The sequence below is a fragment of the Anser brachyrhynchus genome (assembly GCF_964034855.1).
Source record: "Anser brachyrhynchus genome assembly, chromosome: 9".
Classification (NCBI taxonomy): domain Eukaryota; kingdom Metazoa; phylum Chordata; class Aves; order Anseriformes; family Anatidae; genus Anser; species Anser brachyrhynchus.
Window position 1 is genome coordinate 24,906,920 of NC_137703.1, and position 14,041 is coordinate 24,920,960.

General features: G+C 44.7%; 1 protein-coding gene across 1 annotated transcript; it reads left to right on the plus strand.

Annotated features, from left to right (window-relative positions):
• Window positions 1-5,519: 5,519 nt before the first annotated feature.
• On the plus strand, window positions 5,520-8,797 carry CHST2 (carbohydrate sulfotransferase 2). The gene has a single exon (XM_080605336.1). The coding sequence runs from the start codon at window positions 5,648-5,650 to the stop codon at window positions 6,941-6,943; it is 1,296 nt and encodes a 431-aa protein (XP_080461462.1). The 5' UTR covers window positions 5,520-5,647; the 3' UTR covers window positions 6,944-8,797.
• Window positions 8,798-14,041: the final 5,244 nt, after the last annotated feature.

Below are 14,041 nucleotides of genomic sequence, written 5' to 3' on the forward strand. Positions count from 1 at the left end.
ATCTCTTAATTTCCTTTAGAACATAAAACTGTTATACAACAGTTGAGAAGGTGATTTTAATTTTAATAAAAGTCAAATAGAGACTTAACTGCACCATAATGTCCTCAGGACAGTCATAAAATTCTGGAATTCCTTCAGCTGCACAAACAGGACTTTATAAATATTTATTGAAATTAACTTTATTGAAAATGTCACCTGCGTAACTGGAAGTAAACATAAAGGAGAAATATGTGGGTAAGGGAACAGCTTGCTACAGATAGGCTGTCCAGTTTGCTGCATGTTTCTGTTCTGTGACCAGCTACTGACACGTGTTTTAATTTTGGTCCATGTCAGCTGCTTCTGCAGTGCTGGTTCTGCACGCACTGCACAGAAGGAACATCTGAAGAGAAACATACTCGAGAAGGCAGATTGCTGCACCCATCAGTTAATCAAACGTCTGCTGAAGATTTTAGCATCATTGGAGATAATTGTGTTTCAAGGGGAATCAGCTGCTACTACTGCACAAAACTTTCAGTAAGCTGTGAGACATTTCACCCAGTACTAAAAGGAAAGGTGCAAAAATATAAACATCTGTAATTTTTAAGGCTACTGTGCAGTCTTTTCTCACTCATCTCTATTGGTGTTGCTACAATACAGACTTAAATAATTTCATGGGTCTTCTAGTTTGGGCAGCTACTCAGTTTTACATAATTTTTGTTCATATTGCCATCTATGAAATCGTCCATTGGTTTTAAGAACCTCACTTTTGAGTGGTGTTTGAGGAATTTGGCATCTGTATTTACCCTGAATAGGTTAGATACATGAGTTTTAATACCCAGAACTTATCACACTCTAAGTTTATTACAGCCTAAGCTTCCATCTTTCATCCAAAATTAATTTGTCTTAAAAGATCAAGCCTTGCTGAAACTTGTTTTCAGGAAGAACAACTTCACCTTGTTCCCACTCCATCCCTCTAACACAGGGGAAAGGCTTGGAGCATTAAAAAGTCATGTCAGGAAGTGTTCTAGTGAAGGTCAAACCTTTCACAGCACTGTGCTTTGCCAGCCCCATCCGTTAAAGGATGGTTCGTTAGTAGGCAGATTTTGGGGAATTCAGGCTAGGGCCATATCGCTTCTTGGGGAATCACTCAGCTAGTCAGGATTTGGGTTGTCTAAATATTACATGTAAAAAATCAAAATATAATTACCACGTATAAAATATTAAGGTGTATCATAAAATATTTAAGCATTAAATGCAAAAAAAAGTTCTTTCCTTGTAGCTTGAATTGTGGAGTTTTGATCACAGTTACTTAACCCTCAGTCAATGCATTGTTCACTGCAGAGGTTGAGGTAAGTGCAGCTGACTTATTTATGTCTGAGGAATGACTGGGTTTTGTAGTGTGGATCTCCACGGGCTACACTGTAATTATACTGTGTATCTGCACCCTATTAGGGTGTGTACTTGCCCAGGAAAAGATGTGGTTTTGGCTCCTTCAAAGCAAACAAGATGTAATGCTTAAAAAGAGAAGCTGGCCTAGAAATAAGGTTGTTTTATCTGTTTATTTTTAATATAAGGTGAATTGTCATTATCAACAAAAAGATTGTTATTTAACATGAGTGATCTAGTATACTGAATACTGAGGAGCATAAGTTAGACTGAAATGAGTTAAAATAGAGGATGGAAAACGTATAATGAAATATTTGGACAAATATTTGAAGGGCTGTTTCTGTTCTGCCTTGGAACGTTTGTCTTTCACATACTTTCACATAGTTACTGTGGCTCTTATCGCATCAGTTTTTATTCTATGGGTCTTGCATATAGGTGAGACCATAAATGAGGCCATGCAGAGCCTGGACCGGCTGAGAAACACCGAGACTTGCTCTGCCCACTCGCAGAGCTAGGTCTAAGAAACTAAGCAAAGTTTAACCCTAGAAATTACTTGTAAAGATTTAAAATAACTCTTTCACTGTAGTACTGATTTTAATTCACTTTTTGATGGGCTACAGTGCCATCATTAAAATTGAGCAAATACTTAAATATTTCACTGAACCAGGGCTCTATTTCATAGTTTTTTAAAGCCTTAGGGCAGCTGGGGAAATCATGGAGTTAGCTCTGCAAGTGGGAGAAGTTATCAGTCGTCTTTGGTGAGGAACTTGTCCCTGGCCTTGTTATAAAAACCTGCTGCATTGCATTCCTTGATTTTAATTTTAATTTTAATTTATTTTTTTAATCTGTTAGTGTACATATTTTTTCTTCAAGTGCAAAAAATAAAAGTTCGTAACTACCAGCTGTCTGATGATACTTTTTGTTAGTACTTGGCGATAGATGATTGATTCATTGGTACAGTCTGTACACTTCCACAAGTCCATCCTTTAAACTTGGTGTGTGTAAGTGAACTTCTCAGCTACTTGCAGGAATTAAGATCATTGTTGCAGTCCATTGCTCTGGTTTACACAGCCAGGGCCTTACAAAACAGCTGGTATCTGCCCTCCTGCAGCACAGCCCCAAACTCCCTGTTGCAGCCCTTGATGATGACTGCTGCCTGCCTCCATTCTTTCTCTCAAAGACAGGCAAATAATTTAAATTCTAGACTGCAGAATTAAAAAAATAGACAAAACGAACCCAGAATCCCCTTAAGGAGAGTTCTTTGGATGCAAAGACACGGCCCAAAACAGTGCGTCTCATCTTCACCAACAGATCTGCAAAGGGAGTGATCTGTTTTTTTTTGTTTGTTTGTTTTTGCTGTCTATGCTTATAATGCTCTGCATCAGATTGATTTTGAAAAAAGACCAAACTTTGTGTGAATTGGAAGGTGACAGCGTAAATATTTTCCACACAGGCTTATTAAATATTCATTGATACTGAGTTGCTTAGAGTGATAAGTTGACTACCAGGTCTGAAACTTGTTCCGGGAGGATCGAATATTGCAGCTGCACTGAACCTGATTGATTTCAGTTGGGTTCTGCATGGGTGCTTGAGTCCACCTGCACAGAATAAATACATATCTCCAGTTTTGAAAAAGAAGGTTCCATTTTGCAGTGTGTAGGTCGAAGTAAAGAGCTGCTTGGACCCGTGTTTTCCGAAGTTGAGACAGAGTAGTATAATGAAAGCAGTATTACTGTTAGTACTCATACGTTCACTGATTCAGAGAGATGTAACTGCTGTGTAACAGCAGGGAAGGTGCAGAATCCAATTACAGCTTTTAATGTTTGGATTTACTGATTAGTTTTGTCATTTCAAATGTTCTACTTCTGGTTCTTGTTTGCTTATCTTTGTTACTTGCTAAACTTTAAATTGTACGAGAACTGGAGATGGTGTTGTAGGTCATGTCGTCGTTCATCCCTCCCCCCCCCCCCAATTTTCTACCTGTCTCCAACCAAGTGAAGTGGAAAGAAAGGATTAATGTGAACTTGATGATATTTTAATGATTTTACTGATATGAATTGGTTTTTTGTTTATTTTTTTTTTCCCCTCCCGCTAGTCTATGCCCTTTATTGCATTAGTGCTGCAGTACGACACTGGTGGGGGATGCTGCTTTATGAGCTATAGTGTCCCACTACCGATGTAGTTACTCATGATTTAACGTAGCCTAATGCTGTTACAGACCGTTCCAGAATTTAAAATTAACATTTTTTCTTTAGCTAGGTTAAGGTCATTTCATCTTTTAGTGTGTATGTAAAACCAAAGAAATATTAGATCCTTATCTTTATAAAAGGGATATAAATAGAAGCCTTTTTTATGCAAAGAACTCAAGGATTAGGTCCAAAGGATAAAATAGCTGCAGGAGTTTTATGCTGCATAGATGTGTCAGAGATATATCATTTTTCATTATATACTGTGTCCAAAGCTGCAGTTCAATTGTTACAAGCTCATTGGTTTTCAACTTTGTATTTATTTTGTGAAGTAGATGCACTTATTTTTTCAGAATGTGTCTTTAAATGCTTCCTCTGGACTGCTGTAGGTTTAAAAGACAAACAATAACAACATAAAACCCTTTCCCCCTTGCTTTTTGGTGAAATGCACTTTTCTCCAATATTTAGTGTTTCTTTAAATTTTGCTGTTAACAAGTTACCATAAGTCACAGTCATATTGTAACACTGCAGCCGCTGCCATTTGTGGAGCCATTCCCACTTTGTTCCGTGGCGTTTTATCGCTGCAGCTCAGGGGAGCACAGGGGGTGGAGGTGCCCCCGTCCCCCTGCGCTGCCTGGGGGCCCCGTCAGCCCTCGTGCTTTGGAGGAGTGGGCTGGGGAGAGCAGAGCCCTCCTGCTGTGTTGGGTTAAAACTGCTCACCTTAGACATGCCCTGCTGGCCCCCAAGATTTTCCTAAGAGGAAGCTTAGCTGTTAGTATTGCAGCAGAAAATTTGGGAGGAATAGAGAAATCCTTTTATGAGGAGTGTAAAGATTCCTTACAGTGTATTTAGCTCCTTCACCCTACTGCAGGTTTTTTTTGTTGTTTGCTTGTTTACAGAGTGGTACCGGACAAGATAGATGGCAGATAAAATGTAAATTCATCTCTGCACGTGCTGTATTCCTGCTACACAGAAAATACACGTTCCAGAACTAACTTCAGTCACCATCATCAGTTGAGGCATGAGCCAGGGGGAGCTCTCCAGCAGCTCCCTTCTACCACCTGCCCTACAACTGGGCTGCATCCTGTGCATGTGCTTGTGTGTCCCTGTCCCAAAGCTGTCTTGCTGCCTCTCTGCAGCTCAGCCGGCACCCAGGCTCCCCATCGCAGGGCTGGGCCTGTGGCCCCCCTGTGCTCAGCACCCAGCGCTCCTCCACCGCTGCTTTCGTGGATGCCAGGGCAGAAAGCGAACGGGGGCTAAACCAACCATTGCAACACCACCACCTGCTTACCGGTGGCAGTCACCGCTCTTTCCAAGAACTGAAGGCAGATAACTCTTCCCTCGGTCGCAGCTCTGCGAAAGCATCATTTTTCTTTTGCTTTTGGAGAAGTTCCTAGCAGAAACACAGAGCAGGTTGAGTTTCTGCAGCTTGGGTAACGGGGCCGGGGACCTTCCTTAGCGCTGCCAGGCCCTTTGTGTCATCCTCCCCTCTCCTGTCTCCTGGCTCGGCCGCGCTGGCGGCACCCCCCCCCCCCCCCCCCCCCGGGGAGGGGGCTGCAGGACGAGCCCCCCGGCCCGGGGCCGGCTCCCCGCCCGTTCCTCCCCCCGACACGGACGAGCGGCGCCGGCTGCCGCCAACGGGGGGCGCGGCGAGGGGCGGGGCGGGCTGGGGCCGGGCGCCGCCATTTCGGGCCGCACCTCAGCGGCCGCTCGGGGGGGCCGGGACGGGATGCACGCTGTGGACGCGGGGGCCCCCGCCGGCTCTCCCCGCCCCCGGGGCGGAGCGCAGCGGAGCCCGGCCCGGCGCCGCCTCTGCCCCGGCGGCCGCGGCGAGTTCGGGCTGCGGCGGCGCCGGGCGATGGCGGCGCGGCAGAAGCGCGGGGGGCCGCGCGGCCTCTAAGTAGGGCAGCGGCGGGGCGGGGGGGGGCGGCGGCGGCGACGGGGCCGTCACGGCGGCAGCGGCGGCTGCGCCATGTGGGCCGGGCGCGGGGGGCCGGCCGGGAGACGGCGCCGGGGGCGGTGCGCCCTGCTGCCCGCCGCGGGGCCCGGGGCGCCGGGGCGCTGAGCAACAGTTGGCCCCGCTGCCGCCGCCCAGCATGAAAGTGTGCCGGCGGAAGGCGCTGGCGCTGTGCCTGGGCTACGCGCTCCTGCTGCTCCTCGCCGCCCTCAACCTGCTGGAGTACAAGTGGCGGCGGGAGCCGCGGCGCTGCGGTGAGCCCCCGGCGGCCCCCCGGCACCGGCCCCCGCCGCCGCCCCCGGCGCCGTCGGTGGGGAGCCGCGGTCCGCAGGGCGCCCGGCGGCAGCTGGTCTACGTGTTCACCACCTGGCGCTCCGGGTCGTCCTTCTTTGGGGAGCTCTTCAACCAGAACCCCGAGGTCTTCTTCCTCTACGAGCCCGTGTGGCACGTCTGGCAGAAGCTGTACCCCGGGGACGCCGTCTCGCTGCAAGGGGCGGCCCGCGACATGCTGAGCTCCCTGTACCGCTGCGACCTCTCCGTCTTCCAGCTCTACAGCACGGCGGGCGCTGGGAAGAACCTCACCACGCTGGGCATCTTCGGGGCGGCTACCAACAAGGTCATCTGCTCCTCGCCCCTCTGCCCGGCCTACCGCAAGGAGGTGGTGGGCATGGTGGACGACCGGGTGTGCAAGAAGTGCCCCCCGCAGCGCCTCAGCCGCTTCCAGGAGGAGTGCCACAAGTATCGCACGCTGGTCATCAAGGGCGTCCGCGTCTTCGACCTGGCTGTCCTCGCCCCGCTTATGCGGGACCCGACCCTGGACCTCAAAGTCATCCACCTGGTGCGGGACCCGCGGGCGGTTGCCAGCTCCCGCATCAAATCCCGGCACGGCCTCATCCGGGAGAGCCTGCAGGTGGTGAGGAGTCGGGACCCCCGCATCCACCGCATGCCCTTCCTCGACGCTGGCCACAAGCTGGGTGGAAAGAAGGAGGGGGGGGGCGGCTCGGACTACCACGCCCTGGGTGCCATGGAGGTCATCTGCAGCAGCATGGCCAAGACCCTGCAGACTGCCCTGCACCCCCCTGACTGGCTCCAGGGCAATTACATGGCTGTGCGCTACGAGGACCTGGTGGTCGAGCCCATCAAGACTCTGCGGCAGGTGTACGGCTTCGTTAACCTGGCGGTCAGCCCAGAGATGGAGAAGTTCACCCTCAACATGACCAGTGGTCCCGGCTACTCATCCAAGCCCTTTGTGGTGTCGGCCAGGAACGCCACCCAGGCGCTGAGCGCCTGGAGGACTGCACTCAGCTACCAACAGATCAAGCAAGTCGAGGAGTACTGCCACCAGCCCATGGCCCTGCTGGGCTACGAGAGGGTCGGCAGCCCTGAAGAAGTGAAGGACCTCAGCAGAACGTTGCTCAGGAAGCCGCGGCTGTGACCGGGCAGTGCCAGACACTCTCGGGGACGGCTGAGCCCCTCCAGGGAGAGGAGCCGGTCCTGCGGGCTTGAGGGAGGGAGGGAGCTGGGAAAAGCAGCCAGGCTCCTGATTTCCTCCAGAGACTGATGAAGGGTAACATGCAGTAATGTGATGATTTCTTTTTTGTTCATTTGATTGTTTTTTGTTTTTCTTCACTTGCATTGGGTTAGATGCGATTAAAAAAAAAATAAAGTGGAACTGAAAATATGTGGAAAGTCCCTTTCCCCTTCCCTAAAATGCCAGGCGAGCTTCTGTACCAAAATGTTGCTTATGGAGTTCTGGTGGGTTTGAAGATGGTTACAAAAACTCCTGCACAATTCCTAATACTTGTATATCTCCCTTGGTGCAGAGGGGATGCCCTTGGAAAGCGTAATGCTGAAAATACACTTTTGTATGAAAGTAAATGTTCAGACATGATAGTAATAAAAAAACAATAAATGATATTCATTTTTATAATTACCTCAATTGTTTGGGAATTACAGTGTTGCATATGTACAGCTAGAAGGGAGGCTCGTTTAATAATAGGAAGGAGGACTTTTTTAAGGGTATGGGTTGAGGGCTGGACTGTAACGTTTGACGTGTTCAAAGATTACAAGCTGCTCTCGCAAAAACAAGTACAGATCTCACAAATGCAGTTCAGGTTTTATGGCTATGTCAGAGCAGGTTTCCATTTAACGACTGTCCTTTTTGTTGTATTTAAAAAGTCTTTCAAGTGCCACTGTATTAGTGTCCTAAGAGTTTTAAAGTGTTTGCCATCACAGCAGTATTTATTTTTGTCTTGACGTGTATGTCCAGGAGTCACTGTCAAATAGAAGTGGATCTACAGTGTGACAAAAACTGCAGGATTTAAAAGGACATTTATCATACTGGAAACATTAGCATGTGTGAAAACTAAAATAAAATTATAAATATATATATTATATAGTGCTAACGATACAGTGAGATATTTAAGGTATTTCTTGACATTCATTGGTAACAGGCATAGCAGGGAAGCATAGAAAAACACATAAAATGTTTTATTTTCCCCCCTTCTCTAAGTGTCTGAGGGTATATTTATGTATGAGGAGGGAAGAAACATACGGCTGTGTGTTCATAGCTGTAACAGAGCTTTTACAGAGTCAACCTAGCGTTTGAATTCAGAGAGCGCTGGTTAGAGACTCGCTTGTTGTCAATTGTCATTGCTCTACGATGGAGCCAGATGGTGATCTGGCTCTTTCTGGGAGCTTTGCCTAGAGACTCTGTCCTGTTCAACTTGATTTAAAAAAATAAAAATAAAAATAATAAAAAAAAAGATTTTACTACTAGTTTTATAATTTCCCGAAGAAGTCCCGGTTTGCTAAAGGTCAAATGACGTGTTGCGTACAAGAAGCGCAAACACCTCAAGTACTTTTTAATCTCGGTGGTGGTCACTAATGTTCTTTAAAGGCTCATTTTGGACCTTGTGTTTTTAAACAGAAGTGGTTTTGCCAAACTGTTCTCTTAGGAGACTACAGACTTTTCTACAGGAAGTATATTTTACATTGCCTATCTGTGTGTTGTGCTTTCTGCAAATGTGAAGAGTATGGGTAGGAAGAAGGAAATGGATTTGTGAAAATAAAATGATACAAACAGGATGCTGATAAGTGTGTGCGCGCGTGTATGTGTGAACACGTTAGTGATGTGTAATTTGTCTATTTCTTGTATTAGACTTTAAGTTAAAAAGGTGATAATGAGCTACTATGCTATTTGAATTCTTGGTGAAACCTTGGCATTAGATGTTAAATTTGCTCTGAAAAGGAAATAGACATTTAATAAACTAGTAAAAAGAGGATCGCATAAGGTTGCCTATACACTTGCTGAATGACTGTAAAACATGCTCATTGCCTCAGTTCATCATCAACAGCAGCATAAACAACATTAATGATATCAATCACTGGGAAATCTTATAATTGGCCTATTAAGATGTATTCTCAAATTCCAGAGAGAAGTGCTAAAAATTGAAGGGATAGTTAATTTGGTATTTAAAACACATACTGAGGTACTTGTGTTTTTGTGGAGTTAGGTGGTTTCTGTTACCACTTGTACGTATTCTGATTTGATGCTGAATGGATCCTGGACATCTAGGTTTGAGCTCTATGTTCTTTTTTCTTTTTTTCCCAGTCGCAGTGCTCTGGGACAGTGCTTGAAAATCCGACCTTACAGAGCACGTCGCTTGCTTTTTATCTGCCCATGGCTTCGTGAAATGCCGGTGCTACCCGTTGCAACAGCCGCACAGCGTTCGCCAGCTCTGCTGTCGGCAGGGCGAGCAGTGCCCGGGCAGGCTGCGGTGCCCCTGCAGAGCGGTGTGCCGCCCGCGGGGAAAACAAGCCCTGCTCCCCTCCGGGCTTGGACGCTGCATCCGTGATTTCAGCGCCTGCCATCTGAAGTACAAAGCTTTGCTGCAATTTCTAAACGGGACTTTCTCACGACAGCATGTTACAGCACAAGACCTTTTAATTTTGGGGGGCAGCCTGGTCATTTGTGTGTGCAGAGTTCCTTGCTCTCTTCTGCAAGAGTGTCGTGGTTTAGTAAAGTGAACAGGAATCGCCCTTTTGACTGAGAAATTGATGAGCCCTATTGACTTAGCCTCCTATAGTCTCTTTTGGATTCTAATTATATTAAAAAGCTCTTCCTGTTGTTCTGAGAAAGTGCTCACTGCTCTTGTGATGGTGCATTACAAGCATCTGCTCTTTGCTGATACAAACGGTGTGTCAGTCGAGTTATGCTATCTGAATCTGGTTCATAAATTGAGCTTCACCTACTACATTACAGCAAGGAATTACTCAACACACTCTGCAATTATACCTGGGCATATTTTGGTGGATAGAAGTAGCAATGCAAAGCTGCTTTTGTCAAAAACAAAGAACTGCAATTTTGTTTAGGCAAAGCTTCGGGAGAAATGAGTGGGACTTTGTGTAAAATGCTGGTGGGCTAAGCCCTACGTTTTATGCTGCTCCATTAAATAAGTAGGTAAGCAACTGGCAGTTAAAAGAGGCCATTTTAGTTCTTTTATATATTCAGAAAAGAGGATTAGAGGAATTAAAAAACAATTGAAAAAAAGAAAAAAATGTGGAAAATCATAGAGGAAAAGTAAGATATGAGAGATTATGAGCATGGTTACAAAAGACTTCTGTCCATTGTCAGAAGGGACATCGAGCAGAGGTTGGAATACTTAAATAACACTTGACTCTTATGCTTAAAATAGTGCCTGGGTTTGCTTTCTTTCTAATTTAATAATTACAGCATGCTTCTTAAACTGAAGATAGTTCTTGCATTAGTGAAGAATCAATAGCATAAACTAGATGCTGAGTGCACTAAGTTGCACTGAACTGGGAGGGAGACCATTTTGAAGACGTGGCATGTTGTTTCGACAGACCAGAAAGGCCAGTGCTTAACTATGTGCTGTTTTCTGCTGTGAACAAATGCAGAAAATGGTACAAGCATTGCTAATGGTAGCAACCGCTACATGTACAAAAGCACAGGGAAACCCTCTGTCCTCCAAACACTGGATCAACTTAAAACATAATATATGTAAAAGCATGCAAGTTGCTGCAGCTGACCTAAATTAGTGATGAGGAGTTGATAAGGAAAAGATGGTCAGATGAAGTATCTTTGGTTCTTTCTAACAAAAGGGGGAAATTCCTCTTTCTGATCACTTCATTCTTCGTCAGGTGTTTAACTTCATGCTCTGACTGGGAAGAGGAACAGAACTGACTTAAATTAAGACCACAAACCATGTTTTTCAGTTATGAATTGAACTCGGGTCTTCAGAGATGAAATACAGTGGTTATAATCAATTCTGAAACAAGTGTTTTTCATCCTCTAGGCCATGAGAAGAAGAGTGGGATTATTCTTTATTTCCCTTCCATTTTTAATTGCTGTAGTGTGTTTTAAATGTCCTTGAAAGTGAAGGGTGTTTCAGATGAGCTTCTACATACTGCAAGGGGTGGTCTTAGAGTCTGCGTTTCAGTTTTGCTCCTGTGCATCCCTTAAAATGCAGACGTGGGTCTCTTTTTATCTATGAAAACCAATTGTGTCGCTGCTTAATATGAACAGACTGAACAATGGGCAAATGCTGCCTGCGTTAATCAAATAGATCAAAACTATTCTTATTCCACTGCCATTTCAATTCAGGGTGTTATAGCAGGATAAATATTACTCTGCTGGAATTATGCAGCGTGAGACTGCTTGCCATTGATGTGTCCAGCTTCGATGGTCACTGCTCTCTGATAATTACCCTGGCAGTCATTGGATGCAGTTCATTTTTTGTATCAGAACTCACAGGAAAGATCTTATGAAAATGTGTGTATGTGTTATAAAATCAAAAATACATGTAGTAGCATTTCAGCAATATTAATTATGCTACAAACACGTAAAGTATAAAAGAAGGTTTACCTGCTTTCTTTGGATTCACTGGTACCAAGTGAGTTGTTAACTTATTTAAACAAGAGCTCTTGGCTGTCACGACATCCATGATTCTTCACTTAAGTTATTAATTCTGCAAAGAAAATGTATAGATCCTGTACAATACAGACTTTTAACACTACAAGTTGGAAAACTTCCATGTATTTACTTTTCTTTGCAGCTTGGAGTTCCCTGCAATCCCTGCATCACAAGATCATGAAAGGATCACAAGAGTGGCCCTTCGTTATTAAGTATTTAACATATGGGTCTGTGCAAACCCAAAGGGTGTGAAACATTGAGGTGTCCCGTCTTCCCCTGATGTATGAAGAGTTAACATCCCTCAGACACATTCATACAAAAGCTATGAAAATAATCTCTAAACGGTGTTGCAAATGGGAGAACTAGGACGGAGGAGTCATCTGCTTTTGCAGTGAAATGCAAAAACTGTAAAATGCATGTAATAATATATAACAAATTTCTTTGCCGAAGAAAATTCTGTAAGGGGCCTATCTGCAGCACAGGGAGGGACCTCCCCAGCCCCCTTATGCAAGTGAGATCTTTGGCATCCAATTCCATTCTGGTATAAGAATATGCTTATTATAACAGGGTGGTGGGAAGGGAATTGATACTGAGCAGTAAGTTACCATCTCTTTGTTCCTGTCATAGAAGTTGGTGAGTAGCCAGGACAGCCTGTGGCTCTTTTATAGTGTGAGGTACCACAAGCTTGTGTCTAGATATAATAGCATTATTCTGATGGGTTTTGAATGAAAATGGAGCTTTTCTGCTGAAAAACAAGATGAAAATCAGATTGGAGGAACTCTCAGAATGAAAGATTACTAACAAAGCAATCTGAGCAAGGCAGGCTGGTAGGAGCTGCTGAGCAAACTTTCTAATGGCATTAGTGGAAGCTGAAGTTGTTAAGTGGAATGGGCCCTACGGCTACAATTTTAAGGACTCTAAAGATGCTAGTAAGTTTTGAGTAGGATTTTCAAGAATGCCCTCACATGTAATTTCCATTGCACTGGGAGTATTATGCAGGAGTCAGTGGGACGTATATTTTCAGGGTGCCTCCAAAAACCATAGACTCATAAACACATGTTGGAATGGGCCTCAGGAAGTTTCTGGTCCAAACTGCTGCTCAGATCAGGGTCAGCTATGAGATCAAATGAGGTTGCTTCAGGCTTTATCCTGATGGGTACTGGAAGCCTCCAAGGACACAGACTGTATACTCCCTGAGCATCCTTTTGCAGTGCTTGACAGTTCTCATGGTGTACCACGATGCTTTGGCAAAACTAACCCCAAATCACTAATTACGTTACATAAATTTCTTGCTGGCTGCAGTTCAGCTGTTGCAAAGGGCCAGCAGCAAAACAGTTAGTGAGTAGTGATCTGTGGAAAAATGTGGATACACAGAATACTGCAACCAGCAATGTCCCTTGTTTTACCCCTGAGTGATAAAGAGGAGAGCAGAGGCAAAGAAATTGATTTAGTAGAAAGGAAAGGAATACAAAGCAGAATCTACCAGAGGTTGCTTTTTCTCTGCTATAAGAAGGAGGAGACACTGTTAAGGAAAATGGAAAGAAACAAATGATACAATGCAGCAAGGTCGGAAGAGGATGAATAAAACCATTTGCATGTTAAAAGCAGAGGATAGACACATAAAGGATATAAGATAAAATGTGCTGATACTGTGTGCTATAACTACTTGTGATTAATCACGATATGTGGAATGAATTCCTCACTTCTAACAGTTTTAGATTCAACCGTTTTGCTCATAATTTCAAGATGAATTTCAAACAGGAATAGTTTTCATACTTATATGTATACTGTTGGTTTCCTAATTTGTTTTGTGTATAAATAGAAACAGAATAGTTGACCTTTTGTCTAAATATTTCTTTCTTCAAACCTCTATGCATAAATTCTCAAGAAGCCTCCCATGTCTGTTGAATTCTTGGCACCTTCTTATTTTCCATCTGCCAGATGGTTCCTTCTCCCACCAGCCAGGATTATCAGTAATTATCTGTTTCAAGCCATGTGCATGTCTCATAACATTTTATCACAGGAGATGTAAAATGGAAAAGGGACATATTTAGTGTTCATATAACTTCCAGTATCTCTTTTGGCAGCTTTCAGTATTTGATTGTTTGCCAGTGTTTGTACCTATGGATGCTTGCTATACTGGTCTGGCATTAAGCCTTTAATTCTTACATTATCTAGCTCACTTACTAAAACTAGGCACCTTACATACTTGGCAAGCAGGTGTTTTTAGGAATACTAACTTAGTCTCTGGAGTGGTGACCTATTTCATTCTTCAGGACACCCTTTATATCACCTTGTCATCCTCTCCACCTAAGATACACCAGAACCCACCGATACCATCCTGGGGTGGCTGGGGACATCTGGTGTCTTTCTACCTGTAGAGCAGTGAAAAAGATCTGACTGCCAGAGCAGAGCTGGGGCCTGAAGCATGTTGATCTTGATGGTGTTATGCACTTTCCACCTGCTCTGCTGGCCATAGCTCCAGCTCAGAGCATCAGTGCTGGCAGTGGTAATGAGTATCCATTTCAAAGAGATTTTGGTTCAGCTGTAGCATAGGAAGTATTGTGAAGCGGTTATTTGTGTTTCTCTGTTCCGTTA

What these genes read in the sequence shown, in the direction of transcription:
- CHST2 (XM_080605336.1), top strand. Translation starts at nt 5,648, where the DNA reads ATGAAAGTGTGCCGGCGGAAGGCGCTGGCGCTGTGCCTGGGCTACGCG.